Consider the following 16,181-nt stretch of genomic DNA (forward strand, 5'->3'; position numbering starts at 1 on the left):
AAACTCTTTTCTGAATCTCAAATCAGATTTTTTGGATGAATCTTTCATCAACATGAACATCAGCTCCAAAATTCTGTCAGAACCACGTTCACTGTGTTAAACATACTGCACATACTGCAGGACTGGAACAAGTACCCAGATGTCATACTTCAGTACCAGTACTGAAATTTGTAAAAATACAAGAAAAAGTCCTGCATTTAAAAATCTAAAAGTATTTGCATCAAAATATACTTAAAGTACCAAAAGCAAAGTTCTCCTAATAAAAAATAGTCGACGATAATCTGGATTATAATCTGAATGTTTGTTTCTTTAATGATGCAACTGATTTAATCTGTGACGTTAATCCATCTTTTATTATCTTCACTTTTTCTCTTGATCTGCTCTGAAAGTTACGCATGTCGTCAAGTAAATGTACTGCACAGAAGTACTCAAGTGAAGTACCTCAGACTTGTAACTCACATGCAGTACCAGAGAAGTACTGTTCCCTGCGGTGACCCACAGGCTGACCTTCATCACCCCTCTCCCCCCGCAGGGCTCTCAGAGTGAGGAAGAAGATGTCGGGCGATCGCATGCCGGTGAAGATGATCGGCGACATCCTGACCAATCAGCTGCCTCACATGCAACCGTACATCAGGTTCTGTTTGTCCTGTTTTCACGCCGTCTGTGATTGGTCGGTGGATTTCTCTCTGCAAACCTTTTAACTCAAATGTTTTCCTGTTCTGGGATCAGATTCTGCTCGTGTCAGCTGAACGGAGCCACGCTGATTCAGCAGAAAACTGACGACAACCCGGAGATCAAAGACTTCCTGAAGGTGTGACACGCACACACGCACGCACGCACGCACATACATAGACACACACACACACACACACACACACACACACACACACACACACACACACACACACACACACACACACACACACACACACACACACACACACACACACAGAGTGTCCCCGTGGCCTCCATCCTCCCTGCTGACCTTGTCTGTCCCTCAGAGGTTGGCCATGGACCCCCGCTGTAAGGGGATGCCTCTGTCCAGCTTCCTGCTCAAACCCATGCAGAGGGTCACCCGCTACCCGCTCATCATCAAGAATGTACGTACGACTCACGCACACAAGTCTCGCTCCGGCCCAGAGGACACCAGCTCACCGTGTCTCTGTCTGTCTCCGTCTGTCTCCTTTCTGATTGCAGATCTTAGAAAATACTCCAGAGTCACATCCAGACCACAACCACCTGAAAGCTGCTCTGGAGAAAGCCGAGGAGCTGTGCTCACAGGTGAGCACACACGCACATATACAGACATGCACGCACCCACACACGCACATGCGCACACACACACACACACACACACACACACACACACACACACACACACACACACACCTCCAGCTCTTGATGACGTTACTTCGTTCACTGTTACACTGAACGAACGTGTCCTCGCATCTGAAATGCCGTCAGCTGCTCGTTTGTCCAACTCTTTGATATCCATCCATCCATCCATCCATCCATCCATCCATCCATCCATCCATCCATCCATCCATTTTCTCCCACTTATCCGGGGCCGGGTCGCGGGGGGAGCAGTCTGAGCAGGGACGCCCAGACTTCCCTCTCCCCGGACACTTCCCCCAGCTCTTCCGGGGGGATCCCGAGGCGTTCCCAGGGCAGCCGAGTGACATAGTCACCCCAGCGTGTCCTGAGTCTTCCCCGGGGCCTCCTCCCGGTGGGACATGCCTGGAACACCTCCCTGGGGAGACGTCCAGGGGGCATCCGATAGAGATGCCCGAGCCACCTCAGCTGACTCCTCTCGATGTGGAGGAGCAGCGACTCTACTCTGAGCTCCTCCCGGGTGACAGAGCTCCTCACCCTATCTCTAAGGGAGCGCCCTGCCACCATGCGGAGGAAACTCATTTCAGCCGCTTGTATCCAGGAGCTCATTCTTTTGGTCATGACCCAAAGTTCATGACCATAGGTGAGGGTAGGAACGTAGATTGACCGGTAAATCGAGAGCTTCGCCTTTCGGCTCAGTTCCTTCTTCACCATGACAGACCGGTACAGCGACCGCATTACTGCAGCCGCTGCACCGATCCGCCTGTCAAACTCACGCTCCATCCTTCCCTCACTCGTGAACAGGATCCCAAGATACTTAAACTCCTCCACTTGAGGCAGGAACTCTCCCCCAACCTGAAGGGAGCAAGCCACCTTTTTCCGGTCGAGAACCATGGCCTCGGACTTGGAGGTGCTGACTCTCATCCCAGCTGCTTCACACTCGGCTGCGAACCGCCCCAGTGCATGCTGAAGGTCCTGGCTCGAGGGAACCAACAAGACAACATCATTCGCAAAAAGCAGAGACAAAATCTGGCGGCTCCCGAACCGAACCCCCTCCAGCCCCTGGCTGCGCCTAGAAATTCTGTCCATAAAAATGATGAACAGAACCAGTGACAAAGGGCAGCCCTGCCGGAGTCCAACATGCACCGGGAACAGGTCCGACTTACTGCTGGCAATGCGGACCAAGCTCCTGCTCAGGTTGTACAGGGACTGTACAGCCCTCAGTAGAGGGCCTCCAACCCCATACTCCCGGAGCACCTCCCACAGAATGACGCGAGGGACATGGTCAAATGCCTTCTCCAAGACCACAAAGCACCTGTTTGGGCAAACTCCCATGAACCCTCAAGCACCCTGTGGAGGGTATAGGGCTGGTCCAGTGTTCCACGGCCAGGACGAAAACCGCATTGTTCCTCCTGATTCCGAGGTTCGACTATCGGCCGGATTCTCCTCTCCAGTACTCTGGAATAGACTTTCCCAGGGAGGCTGAGGAGTGTGATCCCCCGATAGTTGGAACACCCTCCGGTCCCCCTTTTTAAAAAGAGGGACCACCACCCCTGCCAGTCCAGAGGCACTGTCCCCGTCTGCCACGCGATGTTGCAGAGGCTTGTCAACCAAGACAAACCTACAACATCCAGAGACTTGAGGTACTCAGGGCGGATCTCATCCACCCCCCGGCGCTTTGCCACCGAGGAGCTTGTGAACTACCTCAGTGACTTCAGCCCCGGTGATGGATGAATCAACCTCCAAGTCCCCAGTCTCTGCTTCCTCTACAGAAGACATGACAGTGGGATTGAGGAGATCCTCGAAGTATTCCTTCCACCACCCGACAATATCCCCAGTCGAGGTCAACAGCTCCCCAGCTCCACTGTAAACAGTGTTGACAGAAAGCTGCTTTCCCTTCCTGAGGCGCCGAATGGTTTGCCAGAATTTCCTCGAGGCCAACCGGTAGTCCTCCTCCATGGCCTCCCCGAACTCCTCCCAGACCCGAGTTTTTGCTTCTACAACTGCCCGAGCTGCCGCGCGCTTGGCCTGCTGGTACCCGTCAGCTGCCTCAGGAGTCCTATGAGCCAGCCAGGCCCGATAGGACTCCTTCTTCAGCTTGATGGCATCCCTTACTTCCGGTGTCCACCACCGGGTTCGGGGGTTGCCACGACAGGCACCACCGACTTCACGGCCACAGCTACGGACGGCTGCATCAGCAATGGAAGTGGAGAACATGGTCCATTCGGACTCAGTGTCTCCAACCTCCCTCGGAATCTGGTCGAAGCTCTCCCGGAGGTGGGAGTTGAAGACCTCCCTGACAGTGGGTTCCACCAGACGTTTCCAACAGACCCTCACGGTACGTTTGGGTCTGCCAAGTCTGTCCCGCTTCCTCCCTTGCCAGCAAATCCAACTCAGCACCAGGTGGTGATCAGTTGACAACTCAGCCCCTCTCTTTACCCGAGTGTCCTAGACATACCGCCGAAGGTCAGATGATACGACTACAAAGTCGATCATTGACTTTGTAGTCTCCTCCTTGAACTGACATCTTATCGTGGTGGAGGAGTTTGAGCACCCGAATGATCCTAGAGGCTATGTTGTCCAGGGCTTAATGCCCCTGGTAGGGTCTCCCAAGGCAAACAGGTTCTAGGTGACGGGTCAGACTAAGAGTGGTTCAAAAGCCCCTTATGAAAGAGAAAAAATCAAGGAAGCGTACGTCGCCCGGATTGGCGTCACCTGGGCCCCACCCTGGAGTCAGGCCTGGGGATGGGGCTCGCAGGCGAGCGCCTGGTGGCCGGGTCTTTGCCCACGGGACCCGGCCGGGCACAGTCTGATGGAGCGACGTGGGCCCGCCTTCCCGTAGGCCCACCACCCACAGGAAGGATCAGAAGGGGCCGGTGCTATGTGATATGGGTGGCAGTCGTGGGCGGGGGCCCCGATGACCCAAACCCTGGACAACGACTCGACTCTTTGATATCATCAAGTTTAATTTGGTGTCAAAAAGATTTTTTGTCTTTGTCCATGTCTCAGTAAAAGTCTTCGTCGTCCTTCATGTCCAGAAATTAGGTTAAAAAAAAAGAAATCAGATCACATTCAACTGATGGTGTGCGTGCGTGCGTGCGTGCGTGCGTGCGTGTGTGTTCAGGTGAATGAGGGCGTCCGGGAGAAGGAGAACTCGGATCGTCTGGAGTGGATTCAGGCTCACGTCCAGTGTGAAGGCCTGTCTGAGGTAACCACACCACACACACACACACACACACACACACACACACACACACACACACACACTCGAGGAGCTTTGAACGTGCTGCGGGGTCCAATGAGAAACCAGAGTCACTTCTCAGGAGATGAGTCCATCGTCCTTTCGTTAAAACTCTCTCCGTCCTTCAGCAACTGGTGTTCAACTCCGTCACCAACTGTCTGGGTCCCAGGAAGTTCCTCCACAGCGGGAAGCTGTTCAAAGCCAAGAGCAGCAAGGAGCTGTACGGCTTCCTGTTCAACGACTTCCTGCTGCTGACACAGGTGAGCCTGCCCTCCTCCAGGTGCGTCCTCTGCACGGTCCGAGCTTCCTGTCTCTGAAGCCGTCTTTGTCCCTCTCGCAGGTGACCAAACCTCTGGGCTCGTCGGGCTCGGACAAAGTCTTCTCCTCCAAAACTCACCTGCAGTACCGCATGTACAAGACGGTAAGACGCCGCCCACACAGGTGAGGCGTGCGCTCACACAGGTGAGGCGTGCGCTCACACACATGCTCCAATACTAAGTGAGCTCTGTGTCTCCTGCAGCCAATCTTCCTCAACGAGGTGCTGGTGAAGCTGCCAACGGACCCGTCGGGAGACGAACCGCTGTTCCACATCTCACACATTGACCGAGTTTACACACTGAGAGCTGAGAGCATCAACGAAAGGTGACGCACACACACACACACACACACACACACACACACACACACACACACACACACACACACACACACCTGGACAGTCCGTGAGGTGGTGGAGCAAAGGTTCAGATCCTTCACATGCTGCAGGTAAAAGTACTCATACCACACTGTGGAAATCCTGTGTGTGTGTGTGTGTGTGTGTGTGTGTGTGTGTGTGTGTGTGTGTGTGTGTGTGTGTGTGTGTGTGTGTGTGTGTGTGTTCCTGCAGGACGGCGTGGGTTCAGAAGATCAAAGCAGCGTCAGAGCTCTTCATAGAGACAGAGAAGAAGAAGAGGGAGAAGGCGTATCTGGGTACGTGTTTGCGCTCAAACAGTCAAAGTGGCCGTCGACCATCACACTTCCTGTTTTGGCTCTCACGGCTCGTGTCTCTGCTCTCTGTGTGTCAGTCCGCTCTCAGAGGGCCACGGGCATCGGCAGGCTGATGGTCAACATCGTGGAGGGCATCGAGCTCAAACCCTGCCGCTCTCACGGTACGGATGTCTCTGTTAGCGTCTCTCCGTAAAGCCTCGTTTGCTGGCTCGTTCAGACGCTGCTAACGATGCTAACAGCGCTAACAGCCTGTTTCCATTGAGCTCTCAGTGTGTGTGTGTTGATGAGTGTCTGTTCTGTGTGTTTCCAGGAAAAAGTAACCCATACTGTGAGGTCACCATGGGTTCACAGTGCCATATCACCAAAACATTACAGGTACGCCTGTGCTCACCTCGTCCCCGTTTAACGAGCTGTGTCACGTCACCGATTGGACGTCGATAACCGTCCCTCCTCCGTCTGACGGGAGGACAAACGCCTCCGTGGTTTCAGTCAAAACTGCTGCTTCCACCAACGTTCAGAAGTTTGCCGTCGCTCTCATCATGAATTGTACTTTTTATTTAGGGAAGACAGAAGTCATGTCAAAGACGGTCTCAAACGAGGACAGACGATTATCTTCTGTCTGTCTGTCGTCTGTCCAGTCCACTGATGAAATGAGCTTCTATTGGCTGATAGTGTCTCATGATTTGTTAGAATGAAGTTTGATGTGCTCCGATGTTTGTCTCTCGTCTCTCCGTTAAGGACACACTGAATCCGAAGTGGAACTCCAACTGTCAGTTTTTTATAAAGGACCTGGAGCAGGACGTCCTCTGCGTCACGGTGTTTGAACGAGACCAGTTCTCACCTGACGGTCAGTCCCAGGTTTCCTCTCACATCACCTGTCGGGACGAATGCCTTTGCTTTACCTTTCCGTCTCTCTCTGTCCTCCACAGACTTCCTGGGCCGGACGGAGATCCGGTTGGCTGAAATAAAGAAGGACCAAGGCTCCAAAGGACCAATCACGAAGCGGTTGCTGCTCCACGAGGTTCCCACAGGAGAGATCGTGGTCAGGCTGGACCTCCAACTGTTTGAAGAGCCGTGAAACCTGGACCGGACCCGACTGGACCAGACTTGACTGAAAAGGACCCAGGAGAGCTGATTTGGACCTGACAGTTGGGCTGGATTAGGCCGGACTGGGAGACTCAGTTGGTCTGGATTCTCTTGGTTTGGTCTGGTTCACGTTCCTGATGCTTCCAGGCTGTTTGTGTTGAACAGAACATTTAAGATAAGATTTTATTAATCCCCACAGGATGATGGCCTGTATGGGGATTGAACCTGCGTCATTAGCACCACATGCTAATCAACTGAGCTAAAAAAACTGCTAAAGAACATAAAGTGTCTGAGCTGTAAGCCGATATCGTTTTAGTCTTATTGTGCCTCATTGGTGAAGAGTAGAAGTATTATTAACGTACACGTCAACACAACAACGCTGCAGTGCAAACGCAGACAGCAGGGGGCGCTGTCACAAACCTCCACCCTGTTACATGCAGTGAAAAGTAAAAAGATCCTGCTGATCCTGCAGACCCTGCAGACCTGGTAGACCATGCTGGTCCTGCTGATCCTGCCGGTCCTGCTGGTCCTGCTGATCCTGCAGACCCTGCAGACCCTGCAGACCCTGCTGATCCTGCAGATGCTGCAGACCCTGCTGATCCTGCAGACACTGCTGACCCTCTAGACCCTGCTGGTCCTGCTGATCCTGCAGACGCTGCAGACCCTGCTGATCCTGCAGACCCTGCTGGTCCTGCTGATCCTGCAGACCCTACAGACCCTGCTGATCCTGCTGATCCTGCTGATCCTGCTGATCCTGCTGATCCTGCAGACCCTGCTGATCCTGCTGATCCTGCAGACCCTGCAGACCCTACAGACCATGCTGATCCTGGAGACCCTGCTGATCCTGCAGACCCTGTAGACCCTGCTGGTCCTGCCGGTCCTGCTAGTCCTGCTGATCCTGCAGACCCTGCTGATCCTGCAGACCCTGCTGGCCCTGCTGATCCTGCAGACGCTGCAGACCCTACAGACCCTGCTGATCCTGCAGACCCTGCTGGTCCTGCTGGTCCTGCTGATCCTGCAGACACTGCAGACCCTGCAGACCCTGCTGGTCCTGCAGATCCTGCAGACACTGCTGACCCTCCAGACCCTGCTGGTCCTGCTGGTCCTGCTGATCCTGCAGACGCTGCAGACCCTACAGACCCTGCTGATCCTGCAGACCCTGCTGGTCCTGCTGATCCTGCAGACGCTGCTGATCCTGCAGACCCTGCCGGTCCTGCTGATCCTGCTGATCCTGCAGACCCTGCTGGTCCTGCTGATCCTGCTGATCCTGCAGACCCTGCAGACCCTGCTGATCCTGCTGATCCTGCTGATCCTGCTGATCCTGCAGACCCTGCAGACCCTACAGACCCTGCTGATCCTGCAGACCCTGCAGACCCTGTTGATCCTGCAGACCCTGCTGGTCCTGCTGATCCTGCAGACCCTGCTGATCCTGGTGATCCTGCTGATCCTGCAGACCCTGCTGGTCCTGCTGATCCTGCTGATCCTGCAGACCCTGCTGATCCTGTAGACCCTGCTGGTCCTGCTGATCCTGCAGACGCTGCAGACCCTACAGACCGTGCTGACCCTGCTGATCCTGCTGATCCTGCGGAACTCTCTCTGAAACTGTGTAAATGTTTATTCCAGAGCAGAAACATCTGAAGTGCATCAGGATCGTCTCTGGTCTTGGACAGCAGATCTGTGCTGATCTTTTATGACCTTTTATCAGGCAGCTCGCTCAGCCTGAACGAAACCAAGCATGAAGATCCAGTCTCTGTACCAGTCCGGCCTACTTCTGTCCCTCTTCGTCTGGTCCTGGTTTGGTGTTAAGTCCAGTCCGGTTCAGTCCAGTCCTCCTGGAGATCAGCCGGGTCCCTGCTGTGTCCTCCTCCTCTTCCTCTGCTTCATCAGACACTTTCACAGACACTCCAGTGAGACACCCCAGCCCCCCTTCTTAGTCCCAACAGCCCCTGAGTGTGTGTGTGTGTGTGTGTGCGCGCGCGCGTGTGTGTGTGTGTGCGCGCGTGCGTGTGTGTGTGTGTGCGCGCGTGCGTGCGTGCGTGTGTGTTCGTGTGTGTTTGTGTGTCTCATGGTGGACAGGCTAATTAAAGGTGCGGCTCAGTGTACGTTTTCTTTTCTTATCTCGGTTGTTGTGACCTTCACTCAGCTCTGACCTCTGACCTCTGACCTCGTCCCCTTAGAAAGTGCTGAACATGTTCAGGTTCATGAGAAATTAAGCTGAACATACAGAAGGAGTTTACCCCGAAATATGACAAGTGTCCAGTGTAAATAAATGAGAGACACGCCAAGTCGTTCCCTTCACGTGTTAATTATGATACTGAGAATAATATGGCTGAGACAGGTGATTAAACTGGAGCTACTGTCGAGAAGAATGTCTTCATTTTTCTTATTTTTGATGTTGGGTGGACACGAGGTCATAGTTCATCTGATTTCTGTCACATATCTCACCTCTGTGCTTCTGACGCTGCCACAGTGAACGTCACGACGCAGGGCAGGAAAACCCTCAACGAGTCGGGGGTCCAGAGTCTGGAGGTACTACAGGCCTGTTTTATTTCAGATCATGTCCACACTGTATCCCTGAGGACGCTCCGTACAGACCATAATGTAACTCCACCCCAGCGCCTTTAAAACAGAGACCCGTCTGATGGGACAGCGGCCATTTTGAATAGTCAAAGCAGGAAACTGGATAAAAACAAACACTGAAAGTTTGAGACTAGTTTACTCTTTATTTTTAATTCAATTCCATCAGTTATTATCACTTATTAAACCTGTATTGGTTCCCACTAAAGAGCTAAAAATGTCTCAAATATTTCATTTCTCTGTTTTCAGTGGTGGATTAATCAACACTGGATCTGTTACAGGATCAGTCGCTGCTTTTGGTCTGTTTGTGGGATCATCGTCAGTCCTGTCCAACACAGGGACTTTTTGCTTCATCCCTTCAACCTTAAGATGAACACTTACCATTTTAGCCTACCTAGACATTTATTAGCTAAATGCTCAGAACTAACAGTTAGCAAGAAAATTGGCTAGCTAGTTAGCTATAGCCTGCTGGGCTGGTCCAAAAATGTGTTTTTAAATGTAAGCTAGTTCCTCCTTCAGTTTCCTTTAAGTTTATTTCACGTAGTTTCTTTAAAGAAGATGCGTCAGTATGTCTTTGATAGCTGCACACGCGCCGTTCTGTTAGCTCGTTCATGAGGCGGAGCTAAATCAAAGCTGGCAATACTTTTTCTTTTCAGTTTATGCTCACAATCTTAATTAATTCCATTTTAATTTTTGAAGGTTACTTTGACTTCCTTTGTCAAAAACAAACTCAGGAGTTTGAAGGCAGCATTCACTGTCTTCCCAGCCTGAGTATTCAAAATGGCCGCTGCGTTAGCCAGCTGGACTGTTCGTTAGCTCAGCAGAGTTGTAGATAGTTAGCTAGCCACTCGGCCAGTTAGTACATGTAGTTAGTCATTTTAATTTAATGCCACGGTTCCTGAATTACCACAGACACAACCAATAGTTACCTGAGTGACCAGCCACTGTCCAATCAGAAGCCAGCGAGGCTCAGCCAGTTACAGCAGCTTGACGGTGGAGGAAGGTGTGAAGGAATGTTTGCGTTCCCCAGACTGACGCTGATGATGATGATAACGAACGATGACGAATTTGTCTTACATCCCCGTAACGTCCCCGGCCCCCCCAGCCCTCGTCCAGGTTGTGTATAATACTACTATAATACTACTACTGCTATCTGAGAGTTAATATATGAGCGACGGGGCGATGAGGCCTGCTGTGGATTTTCACTGTAGAACATGATGATGTAACATGTTGTCTTTCAATGTTCAGAATAAACTTCAGTTGGACCAAGACTGCAGCTGTCCGTCCTCTTTGTCTCTGGAAAATCATTTGAGGACGTGTCCACACTCACACATCAGTGGGCAGGTTAGGGTTAGGTCCACACCAACAGGCGTCCCGACGCTCTGAAGCTTTTCATCGTTTGGCTTCATGCAGAGGCGGAGTGTCAAAGGAAATCCAATCATTACATTGAAGATATATTGGGTTTTTTAATTGATTAATTATTTTTCAATTTATGATCTCTGCCTAAAAAACAGTATATTGTCAACATCAAAGAAAACTGAGCATTAAACACAAAGAGGAGAAGTTTCTTTTCAACATGTTCTGGAAGGTTTTAAAGACGATGATTGATTTTCACATGCTGAAAATGTCTCATTAATTCATTATTTCAGCCAGGTAACAGGTGAATTACTCACTCCTCCTCAGCAGGTTTACAGCACTTCTGTGTATTTACGTCCTTCTTCTTCTCTGACTCTATTTCATGTCCGCAGGGATACGGACCTGCTCCCGCTCTGTGATTGGCTGGCACGTGTCGCCAAAGGGGGCGTTGACTCTTATTTGGAAAAAGCTGCTTCAAGACAGACATATTTAGCCAAGCTAAAGCCGGAATTCAACCAATGTTTCTTTCAAAATAAAAGCATCTGCACTGGTGTTCGTTCACTGACTGACCTGACAGGTGGAAAGTTACAGTGCATTCGCACGTGCATTGTACTTCAGAAACATTTTGAAGTACTTCACTTGACTGCTTCCATTTCATTCTACTTTACACGTCTACTTCTAGAAGTCTTGTACTTTTCATTTCATTTATTAAGATCTGTAGTTACTTTTCGGGTTTTTATTTTTCATTCGAAACGTCTGATGAGTCTATAAAATGTGATTCATTGTTAGAAGTAGCTCAACAGGCTCCATCTTGACCAACAGCGTACCAGTACACTGTCGACAGTAGCTGCTCTGCACCACGAGGCATTTTACTTTTGATGGTTTCAGTGAGTTAAAGCACTTTGACCTGCAAATAACGTTTATCACTAAGCACGTTTTACATTTTTACATTTAACTTGAAGCAAATGGTTTGAATACTTCTTCCACCACTGCTGATGTATTCTATAACTGAGGTGTAATAAGGATTGTTATCATGACCAGCTGGTTTTTAGGAACCTTGGTGTTCAGGTAGACTATATAGTTCTATCTCTCAAATTAATTGATAACATAAATTCAGTGTCGCTCTCAAATCATGTCATTCATGGAGTCATATTTGCATTAAAGTCATAGTTGTTGTTGCTCATGTACTTTATATACTGCTGATATCTCCCAAAGGATCAATAAAGTCTAAATCTATATTAATACATCATAATTTACTGTTGATCATGTTTTGTCTTTTTCATCTGAACCTGCAAAAAGGTAAAGTTATCAAATAAATGACAGTAGTATCAGTATAATATTGAAGTAAAGTCGAAATACTGAAGTAAAGTACAAGTACCTCAAAATTGCACTATTGTAAATGCACTTAATTACTTTCCATCAGTGTAGCTGAGAAACATGGCCGGGCACCAAAAGACTTGTTTTCCCGTTCAGGCTTTTATTTTGATAGTGCCGACCGGAAACACGTTCTTCTATTTGTCTTGACACCAGCGTTGCGAGGCTTCAGGTGGAGGCTTCAGGTGGAGGCTTCAGGTGGAGGCTTCAGGTGGAGGCTCTCTGTCACTGTGATGATAGAAGAAGACACAGGACAGACAGACAGACAGGCGGACAGGCGGACAGACAGACAGACAGACAGACAGACAGACAGACAGACAGACAGACAGACAGACAGTTGTTGGATTTTGCTCAGTGAGTAAAGGACACAGAGAAGCTTGAGGACAAACCCTTTGATTATTGATCTGTGATCGGATCAAACATGGCTGCTGCTTCGATCAGAGGAGGATTCAGAGTGAGTCCATGATTCTGTCTAAAGTTTACTTGGACCTGTTGTGGAAATTCTCTGCTGCTGGTGAAGAATGAAATAGAGACTTCTGCCAGCCGACAAGGTTTTATTTTCTTTGCAGAGAAAAGGTCAATCATCACACGAGCGGTAGAATGAAGAAAGACCCTGAGCATGGGGAGAGCTAAACATTTATACCTTAGGAGCACCTCCCCTACCCCAAGTGTGAATACACATCTTTTGGGTCTGCTGGAGGTATCGGAGCCGACACCCTAGGGTGGCTCACACCGGAGGAATCCCTCAGGATTTTGTATGTTGGTTTTAAGAGGTCTAGACATCACAATTTAAAGCACAAAAGGACCTGATATCCTGGTGAGGACATGGGAGGTGGGGTGTCTCAAGTAAATTAAGTACAAGGAACTGAAATTGCCATTACAGACCTCATGATGGAAACTAAGTACATTTACTCAAGTGCTGTGATGTTACTGAAGAACCGTTTTGAAGTACTTGTACTTGAGTCATTAAGTTTTGTGCTTCACTATATTTCAGAGTACTTTTTACTTGTTCGTTACTTTACAGATTCAGATAATTACTACAGAATGTGAGGACGTGTTATTGTGCTGCTACACAGCAGAAAATAAAGTCATTCAACAGAGAAGTGATAAGACTTTATTAATCCTCACTGGGAAAAAGTCTTGTAATATACATTATTCTGCACAACCAGGACTTTTGGTACTTCAAGGGTATATTCTGCTAGTACTTTTGTATTTGTATTGAAGTAAAATGTTGACTGCATGCCTTGTAACAGAGTATTTGTACACTGTGGTATTGCTGCTTTTACTCCAGTAAAAGATCTGAATACTTCTTCAGTACTCTGAGTATTTGCATTGCTGTTCATTAGATTTTTACCTTTACATACAAGCAGGAATGAAGTACTTATACTGTGAATATGTGACGATACTGTGCCATCATTGGAAGTTAACTCTCAAACTCTTTAGCTGGAAAAAAATGAATGTTTCTCAGAAACTCTTAATTTAGCTTTTCAAACACAAACCAGTCTGTCAGGACAGGAGGACCAGTACTTCTGACTGTGTGTGTGTGTGTGTGTGTGTGTGTGTGTGTGTGTGTGTGTGTGTGTGTGTGTGTGTGTGTGTGTTCAGTGTATTCACAGAGACCTCTGGAGGCCACAGGCTGCAGTGTTCAGCTCCAAACCACCTGACAGGAAACAACCTCACAGATCTGCTATCAGTGAGACAAACGGGCGTCTCTGTCTGTCTGTCTGTCTGTCTGTCTGTCTGTCTGTCTGTCTGTCTGTCTGTCTGTCTGTCTCTGTCTGTCTCTGTGGGGTGTTAACTGCCATGTTGGATCTGTGACAGGAAACAAAGAAATCCTCTATCAGGATACTCTGAATGTCATTTGTATTGCAGTATATATTGAGATATACACAATTTCATGAAAAATCAGCTGCCAAACTGTTTTTGGATGAGTGACCATCAGGGAGTGGAACATGTGAACGGTCCAGTAAGAATCCTTCAAGTGTTTCCTCCTCAGCTGCGCTGAAAAGATGTTCTCAGACTGATTTCAGTGCCTTTATTCTCCGTCTGTTTCCTGTGACTGACAGAGAGAGCCAAGACTCAGCCTGCCATCGATGTCGCTGAACTGCTGGAGCAGATCTCCTCCCTGAGCAGGCCGGACACGGCGCCACCTGCTGGTCAAGGTCAGCACATTCAGGCCATCTCAGGCCTCCACATCTTGTCTTTTCTGTCAGCACAGCAGCTGAAGAAAAGCTGGATTTGGATTTTTTTGGATAATTTTTTTGTGTAAAATCTAAATTCAGAGGTTTGAACAGCAACACAGGTAACCTCAGGTAACCACAGGTAACCTCAGGTAAACACAGGTAACCTCAGGTAACCACAGGTAACCTCAGGTAAACACAGGTAACCACAGGTTAACACAGGTAACCACAGGTTAACACAGGTAATCACAGGTAACCTCAGGTAACCTCACTTAACCACAGGTAACCTCAGATAACCTCACTTAAGCACAGGTAAACACAGGTAACCTCGGGTAACCTCTCATAATCACAGGTAACCTCAGGTACCCTGACTTAACCACAGGTGAACACAGGTAACCTCAGATAAACACAGGTAACCTCACTTAACCACAGGTAACCCCACTTAACTACAGGTAAACACAGGTAAACACAGGTAACCTCTCATAACCACAGGTAACCTCACCTAACCACAGGTAAACACAGGTAACCTCAGGTCACCTCTCATAACCACAGGTAACCTCAGGTACCCTGACTTAACCACAGGTAACCACAGGTAACCTCATGTCACCTCTCATAACCACAGGTAACCTCAGGTAACCCCACTTAACCACAGGTAACCTCAGGTACCCTGACTTAACCACAGGTAACCACAGGTAACCTCATGTCACCTCTCATAACCACAGGTAACCTCAGGTAACCCCACTTAACCACAGGTAAACACAGGTAACCTCAGGTAACCCCACTTAACCACAGGTAACCACAGGCTTGTTTCTTGCTTCTTTGTTCTTTAATCGTCTTGTGTTCGTGTGTTTTTCAGATTTAGATCTGGTGCAGAGACTCTTCCTGGAGAAGATTAGAGAATACAACAACATGCGCAGGTAAGGAGACAAAAAGTCAGTGAGGACACTCCTTCAGGAGGTCTCACAGACAGACAAAGGACAGTTGTGTCAGTCCTCTGTCCTGCTGCTCTGCAAGAGAAAGTGAATTTCCCAAAATGTTGGACTATTTTGAAGGACCTTGAGTCATTTATGAATGAGTAGGCTTTGCTTTCAAGGTACGAATCAATAAAAGTTATTAACCTTGAGCTGTTGTTTTAGAATAAAAAGTGCTTCATGTGAAATGTGATGTGAAACAATGTGACAATGTGTGATGTGAAATAAGCAAACATGTTGTTCTGACGTGTTTCAGGTTCTGTCTTGTTGTGCTAAATGTCTGTCCTCTAACAGAGGCAATGAGTCTCAAGAGATGTCCTGCTTTTAGAAAAGTCTGTCCACAGGTGAGGCACAGGTGTGCTCCAGCTGCCTGATGCCAGCCACACAGGACAAACTCAGAGTTCACGGTGGGAACTGTGATGCTGAGGTGAAATGTAGATGGGACGTCCTCCATCCTCTGTCTCCTCTTCCTCCCTCAGGTTGAATGAAGGACTGATGGAGGCAGAGCCAGATTACCAAAAGCACCTGTCTGAGGAGATGGAGAAGCTCCAGAGGCTTCATGGAGGAGGAGACCTGAGCAGCTTCCCTGAGTTCACCCTCAGCGGTGAGAGAGGACACCTTGTTTTTTCAGGAGGGAGAAGATCATGAAAATGTTTGAGGACATCACAGAGACACACTGCTCTGTCTGCCGTGTTCATTGGCTCATAGCATCATCACATGTGGAGATGATGGTTTTTAACTGTACTTTGACCTCTGAACACGTTTTATCTGTGTTGTACGGCAAATAAACTGACAGGTACTCGCTGAACTCTGTACGCTGACAGACCAGTGATCTCTCTTCAGAGCCCAAAGGGGACCAGGACTCCCGTGATCCATGATGGCAGCCTCCGGCTCTCTGAGGCCCTCCTTCGCCTCTTGTCCTCAGCCCCATCCCCCGACCTCCTCCTCCTCCACCTCCTCATTTACAACATGAGAGAACAGCGAGAGGGAGAGAAGAAGCTGCATGTGAACTATGTTTGGGAGATCCTCCATTAAATTAAGGGAAATGTGTTCTGGCTGTTTGAACTGTGATCAATA

The 16,181-nt window shown here is 49.0% G+C and overlaps 2 protein-coding genes across 4 annotated transcripts in view; both read left to right on the forward strand.

The window, feature by feature from the left end:
* itsn1 (intersectin 1 (SH3 domain protein)) overlaps positions 1–10,494 on the forward strand; it is a 41,326-nt gene extending 30,832 nt beyond the window's left edge. For all 3 annotated transcript variants that reach the window (XM_070977321.1, XM_070977318.1, XM_070977319.1), the window contains 13 exons: positions 533–634; positions 730–811; positions 1,002–1,100; positions 1,198–1,281; positions 4,457–4,540; positions 4,702–4,833; positions 4,914–4,994; positions 5,094–5,215; positions 5,460–5,542; positions 5,638–5,721; positions 5,871–5,935; positions 6,299–6,407; positions 6,490–10,494. In XM_070977321.1, coding sequence (XP_070833422.1) covers positions 533–634; positions 730–811; positions 1,002–1,100; positions 1,198–1,281; positions 4,457–4,540; positions 4,702–4,833; positions 4,914–4,994; positions 5,094–5,215; positions 5,460–5,542; positions 5,638–5,721; positions 5,871–5,935; positions 6,299–6,407; positions 6,490–6,638 — 1,276 coding nt within the window. In that variant the 3' untranslated portion in view covers positions 6,639–10,494. The remainder of the gene's footprint in view (positions 1–532; positions 635–729; positions 812–1,001; positions 1,101–1,197; positions 1,282–4,456; positions 4,541–4,701; positions 4,834–4,913; positions 4,995–5,093; positions 5,216–5,459; positions 5,543–5,637; positions 5,722–5,870; positions 5,936–6,298; positions 6,408–6,489) is intronic.
* On the forward strand, positions 8,382–16,051 carry LOC139341561 (uncharacterized). The gene is made up of 8 exons (XM_070978120.1): positions 8,382–8,553; positions 9,117–9,175; positions 11,603–11,647; positions 13,559–13,646; positions 14,020–14,115; positions 14,990–15,050; positions 15,584–15,708; positions 15,948–16,051. Exons 1-8 carry the CDS (start codon positions 8,382–8,384, stop codon positions 15,980–15,982), a joined length of 681 nt encoding a protein of 226 aa, XP_070834221.1. The 3' UTR covers positions 15,983–16,051.
* The last annotated feature ends 130 nt before the right edge of the window (positions 16,052–16,181 follow it).

Source organism: Chaetodon trifascialis, chromosome 13, assembly GCF_039877785.1.
Source record: "Chaetodon trifascialis isolate fChaTrf1 chromosome 13, fChaTrf1.hap1, whole genome shotgun sequence".
In the NCBI taxonomy this organism is placed as follows: Eukaryota; Metazoa; Chordata; class Actinopteri; order Chaetodontiformes; family Chaetodontidae; genus Chaetodon; species Chaetodon trifascialis.